At 35.6% G+C, this 22,565-nt stretch overlaps 2 protein-coding genes across 3 annotated transcripts; one reads left to right on the plus strand and one right to left on the minus strand.

Annotated features, from left to right (window-relative positions):
* Nucleotides 1–507: 507 nt before the first annotated feature.
* On the plus strand, nt 508–5,540 carry LOC144979545 (uncharacterized). Its single transcript, XM_078926261.1, has 3 exons — nt 508–911; nt 3,244–3,424; nt 4,560–5,540. Exons 1-3 carry the CDS (start codon nt 776–778, stop codon nt 4,573–4,575), a joined length of 333 nt encoding a protein of 110 aa, XP_078782387.1. The 5' UTR covers nt 508–775; the 3' UTR covers nt 4,576–5,540.
* Nucleotides 5,541–9,917: 4,377 nt separating this feature from the next.
* Nucleotides 9,918–16,618, minus strand: LOC144979538 (uncharacterized). 2 transcript variants are annotated; one of them, XM_078926250.1, is made up of 5 exons: nt 15,962–16,618; nt 14,610–14,719; nt 13,722–14,430; nt 13,200–13,314; nt 9,918–11,851 (listed from the first exon to the last, which is right to left on the minus strand). In XM_078926250.1, exons 4-5 carry the CDS (start codon nt 13,219–13,221, stop codon nt 10,011–10,013), a joined length of 1,863 nt encoding a protein of 620 aa, XP_078782376.1. In that variant the 5' UTR covers nt 13,222–13,314; nt 13,722–14,430; nt 14,610–14,719; nt 15,962–16,618; the 3' UTR covers nt 9,918–10,010. The 2 variants fall into 2 exon arrangements, with proteins under 2 accessions (XP_078782376.1, XP_078782375.1); XM_078926249.1 differs by lacking the exon at nt 14,610–14,719 and having other exon boundaries at nt 15,970–16,618.
* Nucleotides 16,619–22,565: the final 5,947 nt, after the last annotated feature.

Here is a 22,565-nt window from a genome sequence, read left to right on the forward strand (position 1 = left end):
ATTCTTATCTTTCACTTCGCTTGTAAAGCGCTTTGAGCACATTTAGTGGATATTGCGCTATATAAAAAGCTCAATTAAAAGGGGAAAAAAGATCAATAAGTGGTGTCATAACATCAACTGCGTAGTGGATAAGAACGAACACAATGAGATACAAGAAATAATGATCTTTGAATCCCAGGTTCGATTGTGTCCTTGGTAGCAATAAGGATATCATTTTGGTTCGAGCCCCGCGTCGCCTCCAGATTTTTAACAATCATAAAGTGGAATAGAAGTAGCGGCTTAAATTTGAATAGACAAATGGTGTGGATGTTTCGGGTTTCCCCCTTTGTTAACAAAACACAATGAATTAGACACTAAAGACAATTTAAACCCGTCCACATTATTGTACTGGTAAATTAAATTGAAGCTTTTATTCTATATGTTTATATTTATATGATCATACGGAATACGGCCATCTAAATCCAATGTGGCAAACCATACTAGATTTACATGTGGGGGTGGGTGAGGACTAAGTTGTGGACCAAGGTTCACATTATTTTTAAAAACTTTAGGCTTGTATTTTTAAATAGGTACCGATTGCACAACATTTCAATGAGTCGTCTTTATAAATATTGTTTATTAGGCATTAGGCCGTCGGTTCCAGTCACACAGGTACAGGACAAAGAGTGAAAGTGTGTTTAAGTGTAGGCTCAGATACCTACAATAGATAATTTTTAATTTTAACTTCCACAACTCGTTATACTTGTTATTGTGCATACAACTGAAGTGTATATGAATGATGAATGCAAACAGTAGCATTGCCACTGCAGAGAAAATGGATGGAGGAAAGAAAAATCCTGAAGTACAAGCACAGTCCGATGACTCTGGCTGCCAACAGAAAAAGAAATCAAAACGTCTTCCTAAGACATATGGTAAGTACATAGTTTAAAAGTAACAGCAGAGCCCATTGATTAAGTGAGTCTTTAGATACAAAAAGAAGGAAGAGAGAGAGAGAGAGAGAGAGAGAGAGAGAGAGAGAGAGAGAGAGAGAGAGAGAATAAGTAGGAGTGAAATATCTGTTTAATGTTACAGTTATCATTTAACGTTATAACAAGTGTAACTAAATGACAAATTGCCATATTTATGGACAATAAAGATCTATTATTATTATTTTTAAAAAGTTCACATTTTTACAGAGTTCTTTCAAAAATAGTTCGACGGACAAGCCCGTCTTCTATCATTTATTATTATTATTATTATTATTATTATTATTATATTATTATTATTATTATTATTATTATTATTATTATCATTTTTATTATTATTATTATTTTATCATTATTATTGTTGGTAGTAGCAGTAGTAGTAGTAGTAGTAGTAGTAGTAGTAGTAGTAGTAGTAGTAGTAGTAGTAGTAGTAGTAGTAGTAGTTGTAGTAGTAGTAGTAGTAGTAGTAGTAGTATTAGTAGTAGGTAGTAGTAGTAGTAGTAGTAGTAGTAGTAGTAGTAGTAGTAGTAGTAGTAGTAGTAGTAGTAGTAGGTAGTAGTAGTAGTAGTAGTAGTAGTAGTAGTAGTAGTAGTAGTAGTAGTAGTAGTAGTAGTAGTAGTTGTTGTTGTTGTTGTTGTTGTAATATTGATATCAATTGTTAATATTATTATTTTTGTTTTGTTTGGGTTTTTTGGGCTGTTTTTTTTTTTTTTTTTTTTTTGGGGGGGTGGGGGGGGGGGGTTGTTTTTTTTGGTTATAAGTATATGATAGGGTCTGTCCACAAGTCGAGCTGGGCTTGGCCCTTAAATCGGAATGCCCTGCAATCCCATGCTGAGTTGTGCAACGTTGTCCTTTTGTAAAGCGCTTTGAGAATTTTTAGTGGATATTGCCCTATATAAATGCTCAATTTAAAAAAAAAAATTATGGCGGGGGGGGTGGCCACACCACAAGCAAACATTTTCAAGCTAGTCCTTAGCTATGGAATGGTTAATGGTTTGTCTACAAATCAAGCAAGATTAGTTTGATATCATAAAAAAAAAAAAGCTGGAGCTTTTATATAGCAGATAGCGCAATATCCACTAAACGTACTCAAAGCACTTTACGAGGGTGAGAGAATGGGAGTAAAGAGTCTTTTCCAAGATAGCGCAATATCCACTAAACGTACTCAAAGCACTTTACGAGGGTGAGAGAATGGGAGTAAAGAGTCTTTTCCAAGATAGCGCAATATCCACTAAACGTACTCAAAGCACTTTACAAGGGTGAGAGAATGGGAGTAAAGAGTCTTTTCCAAGATAGCGCAATATCCACTAAACGTACTCAAAGCACTTTACAAGGGTGAGAGAATGGGAGTAAAGAGTCTTTTCCAAGATAGCGCAATATCCACTAAACCTACTCAAAGCACTTTACAAGGGTGAGAGAATGGGAGTAAAGAGTCTTTTCCAAGATAGCGCAATATCCACTAAACGTACTCAAAGCACTTTACAAGGGTGAGAGAATGGGAGTAAAGAGTCTTTTCCAAGGACTCAACTATGCGCCTAGTGAGACTCAAACTCGGGAACTTCTGATCTGAAAGCGAATGTCATACCACAAGACCACATAGCCGCACAAGATGGCTGCAAGAAACCAGATTCTTTTGACTGGTTTTTTAACTGTCACTGTACAAACCGCAAGATATTCTTTCCCATGATAAAATAAATGAAGTAATATGAGCATTTTCTAGTTATAGTGTATTTTCATGGATTGACAATCTTAATGTCCTTCCCAATGTTTCATTTATTCCCATATTTTCATATACCTGTTGCCTGTTAGACATCTTTTTTTTTTACAACACTTGAGCTTTTATTTAGCGCAATATCCACCAAACATGCTCAAAGTGCTTTACAGAGGGTCCCTGACCAACAGCAACACATAACAGATAGAACGAGACATGATGCCTGTTGGGCGATTTTACAATTTTTCAGACAGAGACAATGCTGTTAATGGCCAGGTACTCATTTTACTTCAGAGTACGGTGAGAGAATGTGAGTAAAGAGTCTTTTCCAGGGGCACAAACTATGCGCTGAGCAAGGCTGGAACCCAGGACCTTCCGATCTGAACTCTAACAACATCTCTGAATGTTAATTTGATTTGTAAAGGATAAGACTAATTTTCAAATACAGGTCACCTATTTTTTATTTAGGGATCAGAATAAGGAATTTTTCAACCTTTTTTCCAGTAGGAATGACGAATGGGAAAAGTTTGTTGGGTTTTTAAAAAATCGGTTCCATTCAATTCACAGGCTTGTCTTTCCCCTTGACACCCGAGGAAATGGAGGCCCAGATGTCCAAATACAGTGCTAGTGAAGCTGCGGCAATAAGAAGAAGAATGCTAATATCAGAAAAACGACCAATCTTTATGCGCGAAGAGAGGGAAGCTGCAAGGCAATATAGGAAGGAGCAAGAACAAAAGAAAGTTAAGAGGTGAGTCTTTAGAAGCCTTTTGAAATTAGAAAATAATCATTTAAACCATATAAAGCCCCTTGGGAATTAATTAGGATTTTAAAAAATTACCTTTATTATCAATATGACCTTTTTGTATCCGAGGTTCACTATTTTTTTACTCACTTAATCATTTATATATTGATTTATCTATTAAATGATTGATTGGTTGGTTTATTGACTGGCTGATTTATCTATTGAGGGATTGATTGATTGGTTGATCTCTTCATTTGTTGATTGTATGACTAATTTATTATCAATGAACACATCTTATCACCTTCAGACTTTATTCCTGTCCTAACTTTTCTTTTCAGCGGCTTCTTCAACTTGGACAGTTTCCAATTTTTGTCTCAACTCATTGTTCTGTTCATCGGCTTTGTCATCGTCAATGCTGACATCAGCTAGCTTCGTTTCCACTTTCTCTTTGGCTTGGGCTCCCAACTCTTGTGTGGACCCATCCTTTTCTTTCCTTGCACTGCAATTTAATTTACGATGACGGTATTGATGGTGATTGTGATCAAAATCATAATAATCTATTTGTTCAATCTTTAAATCTAACGTTGTTCGGATATATCTTCTCTCAGGAACTGGTCCGTGCATAGCACTACACTCCAGCATGGTTTCCTCCAACTCATTCAAATGTCCCAATTTTTTCCTTATTATTCTTTGTTATCATTCCATTCCTTCCTTGAACTAATGTTTACCTCGACCACAGTTTCCTCGAACTAATTTCACCCAGTCAACATAAAAATTAAAAAATAATTAATTACAGGTTGTTTTTTTTTATGCGACTGGTGATTTCGGCCACAGATGATTTACTGTGAAACTGACAGTTACGTTTGTGTGAATCATATCTAGATATGCGTACACTCACACACTTCATCGTCGTTTCGCATAACAGACACCGTTCTGTTGATTCTTATCACTTCGCTATTCATTTTAATTTCAATGCAACACGCCATAATTTACTAATGGTTGGCTATGACGTTAATGAATGTTTTGATATGGCAACTCCTCCCCACCCACCTCCTTTTAACATTTCATGTTATACTTATATCTCCCTCAAAATACAACATAAAGCAAATAAATAATAAAATTCCCTCTGTTCATCCTCAAGTGGAGCTTTGTCTTAGGATCTCTTCCAAGGGCAGGCTGGAATGACCCATGTGTCAGTGTCAGCAGCAGATTGAGCGAGGTATAGGTGGCTTGCTGAAGGTCACATAACGCAGTGAATATTAGAACTAGGAAACTTTGAGGTACGAAGAAAAGATCATACTCCCCCCCCCCCCCCCCCACCCCCCGTCTCTCTCTCTCTCTCTCTCTCTCTCTCTCTCTCTCTCTCTCTCTCTCTCTCTCTCTCTCCATCAAGCTGTTTTGACAAGAAACGGTTTCCTCGAACTTTTTTTTTTGCATGTCCTGAGGAGTTCGAGGAAACCGCGCTTGAGTGTATAATGTATTCACGAGTCTCACCACATCCCTGGAATAATGACAATGACAGAATTTTCCAGTCCCGGGCCATGTCATTATCCACGAGTTGCACTGTATTAATTCACAATCCTGTTGTTCTTCAATAACTAAAATAGGAATTCAAACGCATTCATTGACCCATGAATACTTCTTTGTGAACCCAGCTATGTCAAATAAAGGTAGAATTTACTGGATTTTATCAGAATTCATTAATCGATTATATACCCTTTTGACAAAGCTGTGTCCTTTATGTTGCTATCAAAAACTGCAAGCATGAATCATAATTTTAATCTTAAATAAAACTAACTTTTGTTTATTGATGATGATGAAAGTGAAGGGGTAAAAAAATTTATTTATGTGGAAATATCATCATCGTCAACACCATCTTTATTAGTATTATTATTATTATTATTATTATTATTATTATTATTATTATTATTATTATTATTATTATTATTATCATTATTACTACTGTTATTGTTGTTTAAATTATCATCTTCATCATTAACAACAACATCATCATGAAAATGTTCAAATTAGGTAATCACCATGTTCTTTTGTTGGTTATATTGGGTAATTCTAACTACCTCATTTTCATTTTGTCACAATCATATATATATATATATATATATATATATATATATATATATATATATATATATATATATATATATATATATATATATATCTAAAATGTATCAAGTATGCAATATAATTGTAATATTCATATTTAATGAAACTGTGAGACAAGTCAATTTTTATGTATAATATATAGTACCCGTATTTAATTCCTATGTCGGTGAAAAGCCTAACAGGGCTTACTGATACTGATATATTTAAATTAGATTTTATGTAGAAAATTATATACGTACATTATTGTTTTTTTTAATTATTATTTTATATTTTGTTGCCATTGTTCCAGTTGTTATAATTATACTTGAAATGTTTACCAAGTAAAGACTTAAAAAATTATCTTTTGAGATAAATAAAAGCGTTATACATATTTACTAACATTGTTGTTGTTGTTCTATATTCTATTATTAGTTATTATTATTATTATTATTGTATTTAAATTATTATTATTATTATTATTATTATTATCATTATAATAGGTAGGTATCTTCACCTTCGCGTAGAGTTTCTTATTTCGGTGAAGGAAGGTTTGGGGATTTTTATTAAGAAGGAACTTTGTTTGTTTGTTTTGTTCTTGCTTCACCTTAAGAACCGGGCTCTTAATTAGGTGAAAGGTTTTGGGTCACAATGTAAAGGTGAAAGACGCGGCGTGTGCTCTATCTTTTTCTCTCTCTCTCTCTCTATATATATATATATTGCCACTCGGTTTTAGCACAGCTTACGGTCGCAAAATTAGGTCAAAGTTTCTGATTTGCATTGCAACCGCAAAACTTCATGTTTTGCAAATTTTTGACAAATTCTTTTGCTTGATTTGGGATTCATGGCAAGTAACTGTTATGTGCCTTCCCTCACGCACAGCTTGTGCACGCCGTTATATGTTTTCAACCATCAGCTCTGCCGATGTTGAAAGGAGTTTTTCTCTGTACAATATGATTTTAAGTGATCGAAGGAGACGTTTGTGAGCCACGCAACCCTGAAAGCTTTGATTTTTCTTTATATACAGTGCAACCTCGATATAACGACATCGTCGGGACCGGGAAAACGTGTCGTTATAGAGGGATGTCGTTACAGAGAGTTTTCCTCTGTGTGTATATCAGGAGGTATTTTGGGTCTTGTGTAGTGAATGTATACTTTTTCATTTTCCCTCTGTAGTTTATCGGGCTTGGGACCGGCAATGAATGGAGAGTGGACAAAGAATTTATAAACAGTCCAGTGTTGACCTGTCACAGGCATTCATTGGGTGAAAGGCGAGCCTTCTGATTGGCTGCAGTTTTGTACAAATGTGACTATTGATTGGCTGAAAAAGAAGCGTTTTCATTGGCTACAATAAGAACTAGCTCTGGGCTTATTACGAGTAGACAACATACATAGAATGGAAGATACCACTTGTAATAGTTACGAACAATTTCATGGTAGACAAACACCTTCAAGGTTTGTCGGACCAGAAATGTCGTTATACAGGGATTTTGCTGAAATGTACGTCGCTATAGAGGGGTTTTTATTACTAATGATATATAGTAAAATAAAATGGGACCTGAGTACCATGTCGTTATACAGGGAATGTCGCTATAACGGATGTCGTTACATCGGGGTTGCACTGTAATAACAATTTCATTGACAGCACTTTTTTATTGTAATTTTGTTTTCCCAACTTTGTGCCTACTGTATTTCCAAATCAGCATAATTTCTGGCAAAATTTCCCATTTTTTAAGTTTGAAATTGCGTAATTACGCTGGGATATTTTTTTACTTTGGTTGCATGTAATTGGTTGTTAGGTTAGAAATTTAGAAATCTGCAAAATTCATAATTTTCTTTGCAAAATTTTGAAATATTTTTTTGCAAAAAACCGCGATTTATATACGCATATATATATATATATATATATATATATATATATATATATATATATATATATATATATATATATATATATATAATATATATATATATATATATATATATAATTTCTCTCTATTGAGTATTGTAATATATTTTCTTCTACATATATTCTTCGTGGGGGCCTGTGCTTGTGTCTGGATGAGACATTTTGGTGATCAAACTAAGTACACATCTGTTCCCTATTTAAACTAATTCCCCTGTGTCTAACTTTTTCTTGAGTGCTTCAATTGTCTAATTCTAGAACTTTTACAATCCCATTTTCTTCCTTTTGACTGGTGCTGATATGACCATAATGGGTTGCAAGCGCCGTAAAACCCTTAAAAACAAACAAATCTCTCTGTATCCAATTTTTACTCCTCCCCCCCCCCCCCCTTCCTCTCTCTCTCCTTTAATATCGGAGGTTTTACACAAGTGGAAAGTTTTATATTATCACTTATTGAGGTCACATTTAGGTCATTTCAACGTCAGTAAAAAGGACAAAAGTGGGGTAGTCAAAATTTTCTATAATTTTAATAAAGAAAAGAAAAATTAAGACAAGTGTGAATTGGTTCAAATAGGGAACAGATGTACAGTGCACTCTGGATACGTCGACATGGCTTAAGTCGATTTTTTTTCTTGGTATCTCCCCCTTCTTCCTGTATAACATTAGTAAAAAAAAATAAAATCACAAATAAACAGGTATTTCCATTGGTTAAAAAAGCTATCAGTAAGAATTTTCATTGGTTAAAAATAATAGCGAAGATTGGCGCACACCGACGTGATGTAGGTGCTTTGCCCGACATCCATGCTCAATGCACATAGGCAGTATCAAATAACTTTCATTTATCCGTTTTACATTGTGCAACATCAAGTCAAGATTTTTTTATTTTTTTCTAATCCCAGGCCATTCTATCTAATGACCGTCTTAAAGTAGGTATCCATTTTATCAAGAATTCAAGTCAAATCTACAACTGAAATGGCAAACAGAAGGTTGACAATACTATTGCTGACTGAAAAGAAAGACTGAACTGATCGATGCAGTTGTTTGTTTTTAAGGGTTTTACGGCGCTTGCAACACATTAAGGTCATATCAGCGCCAGTAAAAAGGAAGAACATGGGATAGTAAAAAGTTCTAGAATTACAATTAAAGCACAAAAGAAAAGGTAAGACAAAGGGGAATTGGTTCAAATAGGGAACAGATGTAGATTCCAAGAGCACACCGTCAAAGTACTTAGTTTGAGATCACCTGAAAGTCTCATCCAGACACAAGCACAGGTCCCAACTAAGAGGAATACACTCAAATGTTTACCAAACATATAATATAATATGTAAACTGAACATAATACAATGCATAACATAGAGATGATTTACAAGGAAAAAAAATTTCATCTCCCAAAAACTATAACTATACATTCGACTGTTTCCCTCCCAGCCAAGGACCAGGACAAAACCAAGTAATCTCAGTCCAAGACAATGACAGGAAACAATTGGAAAACGGGTATTGGGGGATAGAAGACACAGCATGTACCTCCCTGCCCACTATGGGAGGTCAGGATCCCCACCCAGTTCGATGCAGTTGAAAAGTATGGCAAGCGACAGAAAATCATCACAAAGCAATTTGGCACACTAGCCAATTCAGTCTCGATGATTTATGTATGACCACTACTTCTCTGGTCAATTCAATGCGACAAAGCATTGTCAGCAGAAAGCGCAACATGAAGGCCCATATATATTCTAGATTGGCTTGCTTTGTTCACGCACATTTTTCCTCCTTTGGTTATATATTCCGGTTTAAGTCGATTTTTCCCCCTGTTACACTGGGCATCATCTTATCCGGAGTCCACTGTAGATTCCAAGAGCTCACCATCAATGCAATTAGTTTGAGATAACCTAAAATTCTTATCTAGACACCAGCCAAGGATTCGACTAACAAGAATCACACAATATAAATGCTTACAATACATAACATTCAAAAAAACAAAATATATTACTCTACCACACAGAGAAATTTACACATACAATACACTATACATTTGACTGTTTCCCTCTCTGTCAATCAAGGGCCAGGACAAAACCAAGTAATCTCATTACAAGAAAAAGACTGAAAGCAATTCAGAAAAGAGATATGAGGAGAAAGAATCTTTTTAATCTATGTATTTTTTTATTAGTATTATGTGCAGCGTTTTAACAAGTTTACATTGTAATACCTTACAAACAGTGGAGTGATCCTCGACAATATTGGAGGTTTCAAGAAGAAGAAGAAGGAGAAGGTGACCTCATGCCTACCATGGGCGGTCAAAAGACACCACCCAGGTGACGCCATAGGGCATGGCAAATATGTGAGTGGCAATGTTCTATACAAATGTACATTTATTATTTTTTTTACCTCAGGAATGAGAAACATCGAATGTTTGTCGTCACTTTGTCAGTTTAGTTTTATCTTCTTCTTATATAAACAAACACATTAAACTTAAACATAGGCACATGGATAATGACCTTTAAGTTATTTAAATGTACATATTTATTTAACATCATCAAGGGGTATATATGAATGTAAAGGTGGTCAGTGACAACTTGGGATATATGTAGGTCATGGGTCACCATGGTCTGGGCCTGATGACTGACAATGGTGAGGAGTTTGTCGACATATGTGTCTGTGTAAAGCATGCTTCACGGTAAATGCCTTTCCACAAGTTACACATTTATATGGCTTTTCACCCGAATGAGTTCTGGTGTGTCGTAGTAAAAGTGGTTTCCAAATAAATGCTTTTCCACAGATCAGACATTTATGTGTTTTTCCTCCTGTATGAGTTCTGATGTGATCTTGTAACTTTCCACTCTGAGTAAATGCCTTTCCACAGGTCGCACATTTAAATGGTTTTTCTCCTGTATGAGTTCTGATGTGATCTCTTAAAGTACTTTTCAGAGTAAATGCCTTTCCACACGCCTCACATTTATAAGGTTTTTCTCCTGTATGAGTTCTAATGTGACCTTGTAAATGACCATTCAGAGTAAATGCCTTTCCACACGCCTCACATTTATAAGGTTTTTCTCCTGTATGAGTTCTAATGTGAACTTGTAAATGACCATTCAGAGTAAATGCCTTTCCACACGTCTCACATTTATAAGGTTTTTCTCCTGTATGAGTTCTAATGTGAACTTGTAAATGACCATTCAGAGTAAATGCCTTTCCACACGTCTCACATTTATAAGGTTTTTCTCCTGTATGAGTTCTAATGTGACCTTGTAAATGACCATTCAGAGTAAATGCCTTTCCACACGTCTCACATTTATAAGGTTTTACTCCTGTATGAGTTCTAATGTGAACTTGTAAATGACCATTCTGAGTAAATGCCTTTCCACACGTCTCACATTTAAATGGTTTTTCTCCAGTATGAGTTCTGATGTGTCGTTTTAAATTTACAATCCGAGTGTATGCCTTTCCACAGATCACACATTTATAAGGTTTTTCTCCTGTATGAGTTCTAATGTGACCTTGTAAATGACGATTCAGAGTAAATGCCTTTCCACACGCCTCACATTTATAAGGTTTTTCTCCTGTATGAGTTCTAATGTGACCTTGTAAATGACCATTCAGAGTAAATGCCTTTCCACACGTCTCGCATTTATAAGGTTTTTCTCCTGTATGAGTTCTAATGTGACCTTGTAAATGACTGTTCTGAGTAAATGCCTTTCCACAGGTCACACATTGAAATGGTTTTTCTCCAGTATGAGATCTGATGTGATTTTGTAAAGCTATATTGTGATGAAATGCTTTTCCACAGGTCTCACATTTAAACGGTTTTTCTCCAGTATGAGTTCTGATGTGTTGTTTTAAATTTGCAATCCAAGTGTATGCCTTTCCACAGATCACACATTTAAATGGCTTTTCTCCCGTGTGAGTTCTGATGTGTTGTTGTAAATATTTATTCTGAGTATATGCTTTTCCACAAGTCTCACATTTAAATGGTTTTTCTCCAGTATGAGTTCTGATGTGATTTTGTAAATTTCTATTCCGAGAATATGCTTTTCCACAGGTCTCACATTTAAATGGTTTTTCTCCAGTATGAGTTCTGATGTGTTCTTGTAAATGTGCATTCTGAGTATATGCCTTTCCACAGATCACACATTTCCATGACTGTTCTGCAGTATGGATTTTTGTGTGATTTTGCAACTTTAAAATAATAGTATTTTGAGATTCCGTATCAACTTGTGGCTCGTCTGTTCCACTGAAGTCAAATCTCTGATCTGGTCCGTTGTGATTTGTGGAAAGACTTTTCAAAGTTGTATCATGATTGTTCTGGAAACCAAGGCCAGGCTTGTGCCATTCCATACAACTCCCTGTAGTTTCATCCAAGTCAATTTCAACATGAAAGTCTTCATGGAGTCCATCATTCAAAGACTGGTCATAACCGTCAACGTTGTTGACATCTGTAAAATAGATAATGTAATGAAATAATTAATTGACACAGCACACACAATCCCCAAAGCACTCTAAGGCACGACACGTATAAAAAACAATAGGTTACACAAAATGCAAATCATATTACTACTAAAAAACCTGTTTAAATAGGAATGTTTCCAAAGGTTTCCTAAAATTACTGAACTTGGGGACGTCTTTCATTTCTTTAAAACACTTTATTCAAAGGATGATTATAAAAAGAAAGTTTTCTGTAATTAATAAGTGTTGTTTTGTGGAAGTGTTGATATAGTTGCATGGTGTGTAAATGTAATGTGTGCCGTGTGCAAAGTATTGTTCGCTACAATAAATACAAATAAAAAATAATATTAATAATAATAATAATAATAATAATAATAATGATAATAATAAGAATATTAATAACAATAATAATAATAATAATAATGATAATAATAATAATAATAATAATAAAATAATAATAATAATAATAATAATAATAATAATAATAATAATAATAATAATAATAATAATAATAATAATAATAATGATAAAAATTGGAACAGCCTTATGGATGGAATTTCAAGGAAAACAGTTTACATATTTAGAATGCTGTACACAGAGTTCTCCTGCCAGGTCATCCATCAATGGAATACATTATGTCATATCCTGAATTTCATGTCATCACTAGAGTGAGACAGGACTGTTTATAGAAAAGCCCCCCCCCCTCCCCCCCCCTTTCCCTCCTCTCATTATATCACATTGACATGGCCAATTGCTTAACTGAAGCAGGGCTCGAACCTGGTACCGTTCCGGTCACAGTGCAATGCCTACCTTAACCACTCGACTACCTCACCACCACCCCCCTCCCCATATCACAATGACATGGTCAATTGCGTAAGTGTACTCTAAGGGTGTTAAGGAAGGGGGGGGGGGGGAGATGGGGTTTAACTCACTCAACCCTAACAACGACTATATCCGTAGTTTACCTGGGTTACTTTTACCCCATGCCTTTATATTACATTTTTCTGAGACAAATTATTGGCGTAGTATCAAAGCTAATGTTTTTAGTTTTTGCTGTTAATGGTATAGTTGAATAAAACTATCTTATGTACATGATCATTTTTAATACATTTCTTTTCCATTTTGAAAAGTAGCAAAAATCTCTAGGATTGAGTGAGTTAAAGGATTGAAATGGTCATCCTAGGGTTGGGGGGGGGGGGGGGGAAGGGTTGAAATAGTCACCTATCCGGCAAATTAGAACAAATAAGGCAGCAATGTACATATATCCTTTAGAAAAGTCCCGCATTTCAAAACTAGACAAATATTCAGTGGTGATTATCAAACTCTTCATTAAAATACCTAATACAGTCTTCAAGACCATAGACGTGACCTCCGACCCCAAACCACTGGAAGAGACTGGCCCCTCACAAATTGTTTTACAACTTTGGTCTCCTTGGTCAACAAAACAGGGTTCCTGAAAAAGGAAGAGAATAAAGTGAAAAGATACCACGAAGCTACAGATTATTTAGACCTGATTCAGGTCAGCTACTTATAGTGTCACCCTGTGGGCACTATGTACAACAAACTTTGTAAACAAAGAGGGATTGACACAGTACCTTGCCAGATATTCTTGAGTGTATTGGGATTAATCATAAGATTGGTCTTGAAGTGAGCACAACATTTCCTTCTTTGTAAAGAATATAATACAAATTTAAACTTCCATCTGATAGACAGAGATATCAAACGTATCTGTCATGTAAACAAATGGATCTTGTTGATTTTGGTGTGATCTATTGATAAAATTGAGAGTGAAAAGGTTTATATGTATCAAGGTTGGACCATCAGTATCAGAGACATGTAAAAGAAAGAATATCATCTCACCTGACATAATGTTCCGACTAATGACGTCACAGAAGTAAACTCTGTTGTTACTGTGTCTTCAAGTTTAATTTTATCACTGGCACCAGTGCTCTGTGAGTCTTCATCTTCCAGTTTAACATTGACATCATTAAATTGTGTAAAAGTGTAGGGAGAGTTCTCTGCCTTGATGTCTTCATCTTTCAATTTAACATTGCAATCATTAAATTCTGAAAAAGTGTGGGAAGAGTTCTTGGCTTTGATGCCTCTTCAAGTTTAACATTGACATCAGTGAATTGTGAACAATTGTAAGAAGAATTTTCGACCTTAATGTCTACAGCTTCAAGTTTAATGTTGAAATCACTGATTTGTAAATAAGGGAGGGATGAACTCTCTGCGTTGATGCCTTCATCTTCTAGTTTAACATTGACTTGCATGGACTGTGGATGAGACTCTGGTAGATTTCCAACTTCTACCGATTCAAGTTTAATATCAACATAGGAAGACTGACATAAGGTTTCTGGTGATGTTTTAGTTTCTATAAAATCTTCAACGGTGTCAGTAAATGATGGTGCAGAATTTTCTGTCGCTACAACACCATCTAATCCGACATTTGAATGTGATGTCTTAGAACATGTTAAATCTTTAAGTGATAGCCTCTCATGTTTGTCTGGTTCACTTTTACTACAGGACCCTTCCATCTTTACTTCACCACAGGATGTAAGAAAAGACACTGAAAAAAAAAATAAATAAAGCAAAAAAAAAGTTTGAAACTATAACTAAGATGTTAATCAGTGCTCGTTTCTTTTATGCTACTCTGATAGTGCTTCAATAATAATATAATAATATATTTATATCGCATCAATCCTGTGCTGCTACAGCTAGGGAGTTTAATAGAAATTCTAAATGTACCTCACACACTTGAAACCAATGTCATATGAAAGAGCTGGCAACAGAGATTACAAAACAGTTTGAATTTTGTTTCTATCTTGATTAGAAATGTAGTTACGGCAGTTCAAAGTCTGAAATTTCAGACCGATTTTTATCCCAAAATTACCATTGCAAAGTTGTGACCGAAATCGCGTGATGTTAATAAAAAATGGTTAAAACAGTCAATATGGAGTTCTTATCATATATTGTATAACAAAATGTTTGTCTTATCGAGGACAACGCATTTACATTAATAAAGAGGAAGATAAACATTTCAAATTAACACATTATTACATAATATGACGCAAATGTTACATAATCAAAAACTCTGCTAGACGTAAGAAACAATTTGCTATATCACTTTTGGATTTATCCCCACTATCTCACTGAAACAATTGCATATAATTCCCCTCTTTGATTTAATACATAGAGAATAAAAAAGGGTTTATACATAGAGAATAAAAAAGGGTTTGAGAGTATTTAAATGAAAAGATATAAACATGTTGTGTAATGACATAATGAGCTTATTTTTACCTATGGCAATTTAATTGCATATAAATAAAATGGTAGATTGATAAAGTTCAAATTAATTGAAACAGATTCCCTATTATAATTAGGAGGAAAGTTCTGGCTTTTAATACTTTAAAAAATTCTGCTGAACCACTTTCGGTTTATTGCTATTAAATCATTTGAACTGACAATTAATATAATTTTATCCCCCCCCCCACCCCTTCTCTCTCAATGTATGGGGGTGTCAAAACTAATAGAACTTCTTACCATAATAATTATTAAGGCTAAGGCCTTTAGAATATGGATACAACTGATAAACATATCTAAACATATGGGAAAGAAACTTGATGACTTGATGGCAAAGTAAAATAAAATTAAATTAAAGAAATTGGTATTTTTAAAATATCGATATTATTAATATCGGATTTCACAAAGAGAAGAAATATACGAACTTTTAAAACAAAAACTATAAAATGCCTATAAATAAAGTTGGAAAGTATGTATTCAAAATAAAAACATAGTAAATAATAGTACTGAAAATATTATGGACTAAATTTAACATAATACATAACTAAATTTAAAATATCGATATGAATATCGATATCGTCCGGTAGCCATGATGAGAAGATAATGTAAACAAGGCATTTCGGCGCAGAGTTAAAAGGTGTCTGCGCATCGATATAGAGCCCTGAAATTTGGCATGAATAAAGTTTAGATGTTATTCTAAAAACAAGCGTTTACATTTTAAAAACACAAGCGGTAAATAAAAAAAATAAATGCATTTGAAAATTGCCCTATTTTAACTTCATATAACTTCTGGATACCTGGATACCTCTGTATAGAGCTTTTAGACTTGGTGTAGTCTCCTTCGCTCCTCCTCATCTATTAATGATTGGACCAATTTTTATAATTGAACTTGTTTCCTAGGGTGTTGCTTATCTCCAACTCTGCTTTGAATTTATTCAAATTTTGTGCTGATACTGTGGTTTCTTGCAGTTTATTCCAGTTATTTACAATTCTAGATGAAAAAAAGTTCCTTCTTTCATTTGTTTTAAAACGTTCTTTTTTCAGTTTCTTGCTGTTTCCTCGTGTCTGAATGTTCTTGTTTGGTTTAAGGAATCTTGCCTCTACCCTATCTATTCCCTTTACTATTTTATATGTTTGGATCATATCTCCCCTTCCTCTCCTGTAATCTTCTGGAATTATTAATGGATTTTTCCTTAATTGACACCATTTAAAAGGAAATTGAAAGACGAAAATAATGATACCAAAATATCTGCGATATTCCTCTTTATAACGGGAACGGCAATTTCCAGTCACAACTTTCCTATGGGCGAGTTGGGTCAAAATTTGACTGCCACTGCTGCTGCTCACTAAACTGCCTACTACAGCTCTCGGCACACATTGACAGGAGGGGAAATCATACTATCTAGATCATCTCGGCCTATTTCCAACATCTTTGATTGGAGGCAGTTGGTGGATAAATATGACAGATAATGTTTGGTTCATGTGACCAAATTAGCTACATGAAAAATGAGTACATTTTTAATTTGATATCTTACAGATGTTTGCTTTATATTGGTGAATTTATTGTCATCTATGTACGAGTATGTAGCATTTATTTTGGTGAGGGAGCCAAAAGAAATCCCCAAATCCCCAAAAGAAAATTTGAGAGCCAAGGGAGTTTGAAATTCTCCAAATTTTCCGAATTTGGCTCTAAAAGAGCCAAACTGGCAATCCAAATTGGAGATACTACTTTAGTATTTAGGTAGCCTGCAGCTTGAGCACTTCAAATTCCTTCTCTTTCTCCCAGTCTTATTTCGCATTTTAATAAATTAGTCGTACATTTACATTACCTTTTCTGCCCCAATCAGATGTTGACGCACTCTTAGTTAATAAAAACTCAAGTATGACTACCATCATCATGTCATAATAGAGAGAGAGAGAGAGAGAGAGAGAGAGAGAGAGAGAGGGGGGGGGAGGCCTACCGAAAGCTCCTACATCCCCAGTCTTCTTTCACTTTGTATTTTCACCGTTGATCTTTTGTCATGTGTTTATTTATTCAATTTGTCGTCATATAGAAGGATTTTAAAAACTCTAGAACAAACCTTGATTGATTTGTGAAAGTTTAAATCTTCCTTTTTTATGCACGTGTACATGGTGTTGTATTTACATTATTTATTATTTCATAATACATTCAAATGCCATTTTCTATGTTTTACTTTTTATCAATCCGTTTTGGCTATGTGTGCAATCCTTCCCAATTATTACAAATCTATTCTACTTTCATGTCCGATTTTTATAGTTTTGCTTGTACTGCTGTATATTTTATTATATTTGATGTTTATTTCGTTTTTAAATTAGCTTCATATTTTCATCATTTAGTTCATGGCAGTGTATAAATCTGTGCTAATGCATATAACGATGAATTAATGAATGATATGTAACATGATAATTTTAGTAGTAGTAGTAGTAGTAGTAGTAGTAGTAGTAGTAGTAGTAGTAGTAGTAATAGTAGTAGTAGTAGTAGTAGTAGTAGTAGTAGTAGTAGTAGTAGTAGTAGTAAGCTTCGCAGTCTGAATGACGCTTGCTGAGAATAGTGTGATTCAGTCATGGTCGATGATTATAGCAGCTCTCTTCATCCAATTTGTTAATTGTTTCCATTGGTCGCGGTCCTGGGCAGAAGTTTTGATGCTGTCAAGATCTTGTTGTGACTTTAGTACGGAGGTCACTGCAGCAGTTCTTAGTTCTTCGGGGATTAATTCGGCCTAATCTGAATCCAGAAATTTCTGATATGTAGAGGGATCCTGGTTCAGGGTAGTTACTATTGATGTTGGTGGTCTCCCTACATATTTGATGCCATGAAGGAAATATTGTCATTGCAGTTTGGGCTGGGGTGTTAACTTCTCGACGTAAGATGTGACCAAATAGCCTCCATCGCTGATCTTTTAATATTGTACTCAGGCGTTGGACCCTAGTTTTTTCATAGAAATCAGTATTTGTAATTGTCTCTGGCCAATAGATTCCGATTACGCGGCGTAATTGTTTGCGGTGGTATGAATCGAGACTTTCTAAGTTCTTTTTTGTGAGGCCCCAGGTTCCACAATTATATATGTCAATATCGGAATAATGCCTCGTAAATCTGTACTCGTTTATTCTCACTGATTATGTTATTTCTATTCCAAAAATTTTGGAGTTGATTGAATGAATTAGTGGCCAGCTGCTTTCGTTTTCTGATGTCTTCATTTTCGTTGATCAAATTGCCTAGTTTACGTACACTTTTCCATTCATTAAAATTTCTGTTGATGTTTGTATATTGTTTTGGATTGATTCACTTTCAGATTCCATGCTTCTAGGGTAGTTGATATTATTGACATGTATATTTTCGCTTGATGTTCTGATTAAAAAATTAGGTATGTATCATCTGCGTATTTATCAAGGTGGCGTTTTTATACACCTCCGCTGGAGGTGTATAAAACAGACAGAAGGGGATAGAAAACACAGTTTGTACCTCCCTGCCCACTATGGAAGGTCAGGATCCTCTACTTATTCATTTGGGCAACAGCTTCAACCTTTAAAAAGGGGTAACATCAGCACCAGTAAAAAGGAAGAAAAGGGGATAGTAAAGTTTTAGAATTACAATAAAAGTACCCAAGAAAAGGTAAACAAAGGGGAATTAGTTTAGGATATTTTGACCATACACTATGATATATCCATCACACATCAAGCCGCTCAAAGCCAGTAAATTTGCTTAGGGGAAATGTTCGCCCTCTCAGTTGACAATGAGATCAGTTTCAACCGTTGTAATATGGTGCCCCTCATCTATTTGTCTATATTGTGATTGTGACTCTGGTCAACACTGGGGTCCCCATGCGTATTTGCCTGTATAGATAGAGTCGTACACCTGGCCAAGATTCGAGCTAGCAACTCATAAAAAAAGTAGGGGGATAGAAAACAGGTGATCTGCCCACTATGGCAGGTCAATGACCCCACCCAATTGCCCGACAATTCAATAAGTAATAAGGAGACCCCCACCCCCCAAAATGAAAACGATGAAATCTGGAAATAGAGACAGCAACAATCACCCCCCTGACCCACTCACCATGGGATGTCAAATGCTTGCAAGGAAAATAAAGTGGAGAAACAAGAACAATATGGGTCATTGAACACAAGCAAAAGTTCTAATATACTTTATTACATTAAAAGGCATGGTTTATTTAAAATTGTCAAAACACATATAGACTACTGACTAAATAGATCCTAGTTTACATCTGTCAGAGGAAAGAAAAAACATTTTGGTGGCGTTTATGCACCTCCGCTGGGTACAAAACAAATTAAAAACAATAGAATAACATATAGTAGCGTTTTCACTTTATCCCGATGAAAATGATTCCAAATCATGTCACTTTCCTATACTTAATTATAATGAGGTCATTTTATGGTACCAAAAAAATCCCAATTATTTGAGAGCTCAGGTCTGAGTTAGTTGTAAAATTAAAGGAAGAGAACAATTCCTACCCTTTTGACGGAAATACTTCTCTTAAAGCAAAGCCCTATCTCCATCTATTTTTGTCTAAGTGATATTTATCATAGCCTATTCAATTTTCTCTTTGGTAAAATTTAATTCGTGCTAAGTGGGCCAGTCTTTTGTATTGAAAGCCATATCTCTCCTCTTGGCAGTTTTAGAAATATTTTACTCCAAAGAGTAAAAATCTATTTTTAAATGTCGTCTGGTAATTGCACAAGCTTTATCGCTTAACATAATCCAAAAATGACCTCTTTCCCAATTGTATGCCAACTTTCAGTCATATTCATCGATAAACAGCATCGTAATTAATTTTTAAAAATAGCATACACAAAATCTCTGGTGTCCAATATTTTGCCTTTAATTCACTTCATTTCCACACCTAAATCAAGGTCCAAGGATCTCACAAAGATAGTCATTGCTACATTGTCAAGCAGGGGAGGAAAGAATCATATTCAACTGGTCAGCGACTGAGTCAACAGTAATGGCAAATGTAAGGATCAAGTGCAGTGAGTCCCTGGTCAGCAATACAAACATCATGATACCACCTAGGACATCTAGAACAACCTGTCCAAGACATAACACCTCCATCGCATCTCTCACTCTCCACCTCCTCCTCCATACATATGTAACAAACATCATCCCGGATGAATACCCTTCGACACCTCTTAGCAGACTGTGTTTTCAGCAGGCGGGGCCGACCACGATGTCTGATACTAGGTAGCCGTAAGGTAAACTCCCTTGCAGACTCCAAAGTACTTTGAACAATACCACCAGCAGCAACATCAACATCACTACTTCCAGCAGTACCACCTTCAACATCACTAGCACCAGCAGCAACACCATCAACATCACTAGCTCTAGCAGCAACACCATCAACATCACTAGCTCTAGCAGCAACACCATCAACATCACTACCTCCAGCAGCAACACCATCAACATCACTACCTCCAGCAGCAACACCATCAACATCACTACCTCCAGCAGCAACACCATCAACATCACTACCTCCAGCAGCAACACCATCAACATCACTACCTCCAGCAGCAACACCATCAACATCACTACCTCCAGCAGCAACACCATCAACATCACTAGCTCCAGCAGCAACACCATCAACATCACTACCTCCAGCAGAAACACCATCAACATCACTAGCTCTAGCAGCAACACCATCAACATCACTACCTCCAGCAGCAACACCATCAACATCACTAGCTCCAGCAGCAACACCATCAACATCACTAGCTCCAGCAGCAACACCATCAACATCACTACCTCCAGCAGCAACGCCATCGACAGCACTACCTTCATGAACAACACTATCGACAGCACTACCTCCAGCAGCAACAACATCACTACCTCCAGGAACAACACCGTTATCACCACCTTCATGAACAACAGCATCAACATCACTATCTCCAAGAACAACAACATCTACAACACTACTGCCAGGGCCTATAACATCACGACTAACAGGAACAACATCGTCATCACCACCTTCATGAACAACAGCATCAACATCACTATCTCCAAGAACAACAACATCTTCAACACTACTGCCAGGAACATTACTACCACTTCCAGGAATAACAACATCCACATCATGACAACCAACCACATCAGCATCAAAAACTACAGCCTTCCAAGCACTCTCCCACAATGCGAGACTTTTTTTCTAAAATTGCAATTCGTTCACTGAACTGGCCAGTACCACAACACTTTATGGCCTCCCTCAGAGGACCAATAACAGCCTCTGTACGCTGGTGTCTCACTTCAGGAGCCAAGACCTTCCTAATGGAAACAGATCAATAAAAATCTGTTTTAAAAAAAACACCCAAACTCATGCTGTTTTTTTTTTTTTTACTTTTTACATTTTATATAAAAAGATGTCTTCTTCAAGTCAACACCTTGGGACAGTACCGTCAACTGGGGCTACTTAGGCCTCCTGGCATAACTTAGGCCACTTACTGAAAACAAGATTGCTTATTTTAAAAGATAAATTACATGAGCTTTTATCTTTTAAATAATTAGAACCCAATAGATCTAATCAACACTCATGAATTTAACATTTTAAAAAGCAACCTTTTTTATTCTACAAAGTGGCCGAAGTAAGCCCGGTTGACGGTATACATTTTTTTTTGACTGAAAGTGAGTTCAACTCTTTCTGTAAGAATCTAAATACAGTAGAATCTTGATAAAGTCAAAAAGAGTGTTGACTGTATGCAGATTCCACTGTATACTGGCTTTATCCATTTTGGAATAAAGTTTGCTATTTCTATCTCTGAAAATATTTCAGGCTGAAGTACTACAAAGCGTGATTAAGAGCCAAATTTCAGATCAATTTGTCCCAATTGCTGAAAAACAAACTTGGTTTAGAAGTGCTTTCTGGAGTACTCTCGTCTACTGGCAATGTAGATATTTTTCAAGCGGTTCACGCCCCACTTCAGGCACTTTCAGTTTTTTCCTTGGGCAAGATTATTAACCCTCAATTTGCTCACTTGGATAACATGGGTGATTCCTGTTAACATCAGACATCTTGTTTGCTGAATTACTATATTCCTTCGTAGAATGCCTAGGCGACGATATTTTATGATTTTGTGCCGAAAAGGCATAATTAGATTATTACTCTTCCTAAACAAATCCTTCAGAAAAGAGGAAAGTCTTGTTGTCTGTCTTAAAACAGAATCTTCAAGGACTTGAATTCAGTGTTTTGTTTTGTTTTGAAGGGTTTTACGGCGCTTGCAACACATTTAGATCATATCAGCGCCAGTAAAAAGGAAGAAAATGGGATAGTCGATAGTTCTAGAATTACAATTAAAGCACCCAAGAGAGAGTAAGACAAAGGGGAATTGGGAACAAATAGGGATCAGATGTAGATTCCAAGGCATACCATCAATGTA

This window comes from Berghia stephanieae, chromosome 9 (genome assembly GCF_034508935.2).
Source record: "Berghia stephanieae isolate SIO BIC M18660-M18661 chromosome 9, UCSD_Bste_1.3, whole genome shotgun sequence".
Lineage (NCBI taxonomy): Eukaryota > Metazoa > Mollusca > Gastropoda > Nudibranchia > Aeolidiidae > Berghia > Berghia stephanieae.

Bases quoted from the DNA above. Each gene is read 5' to 3' on its own strand.
- LOC144979545 (XM_078926261.1), top strand. From the start codon at position 776: ATGATGAATGCAAACAGTAGCATTGCCACTGCAGAGAAAATGGATGGA. The intron at 912-3,243 runs GTAAGTACATAG...TTCAATTCACAG, and splicing joins ACGTCTTCCTAAGACATATG to GCTTGTCTTTCCCCTTGACA.
- LOC144979538 (XM_078926249.1), bottom strand. From the start codon at position 13,221: ATGGTCTTGAAGACTGTATTAG. The intron at 11,852-13,199 runs GTATTTTAATGA...TCTATTTTACAG, and splicing joins GGTCTTGAAGACTGTATTAG to ATGTCAACAACGTTGACGGT.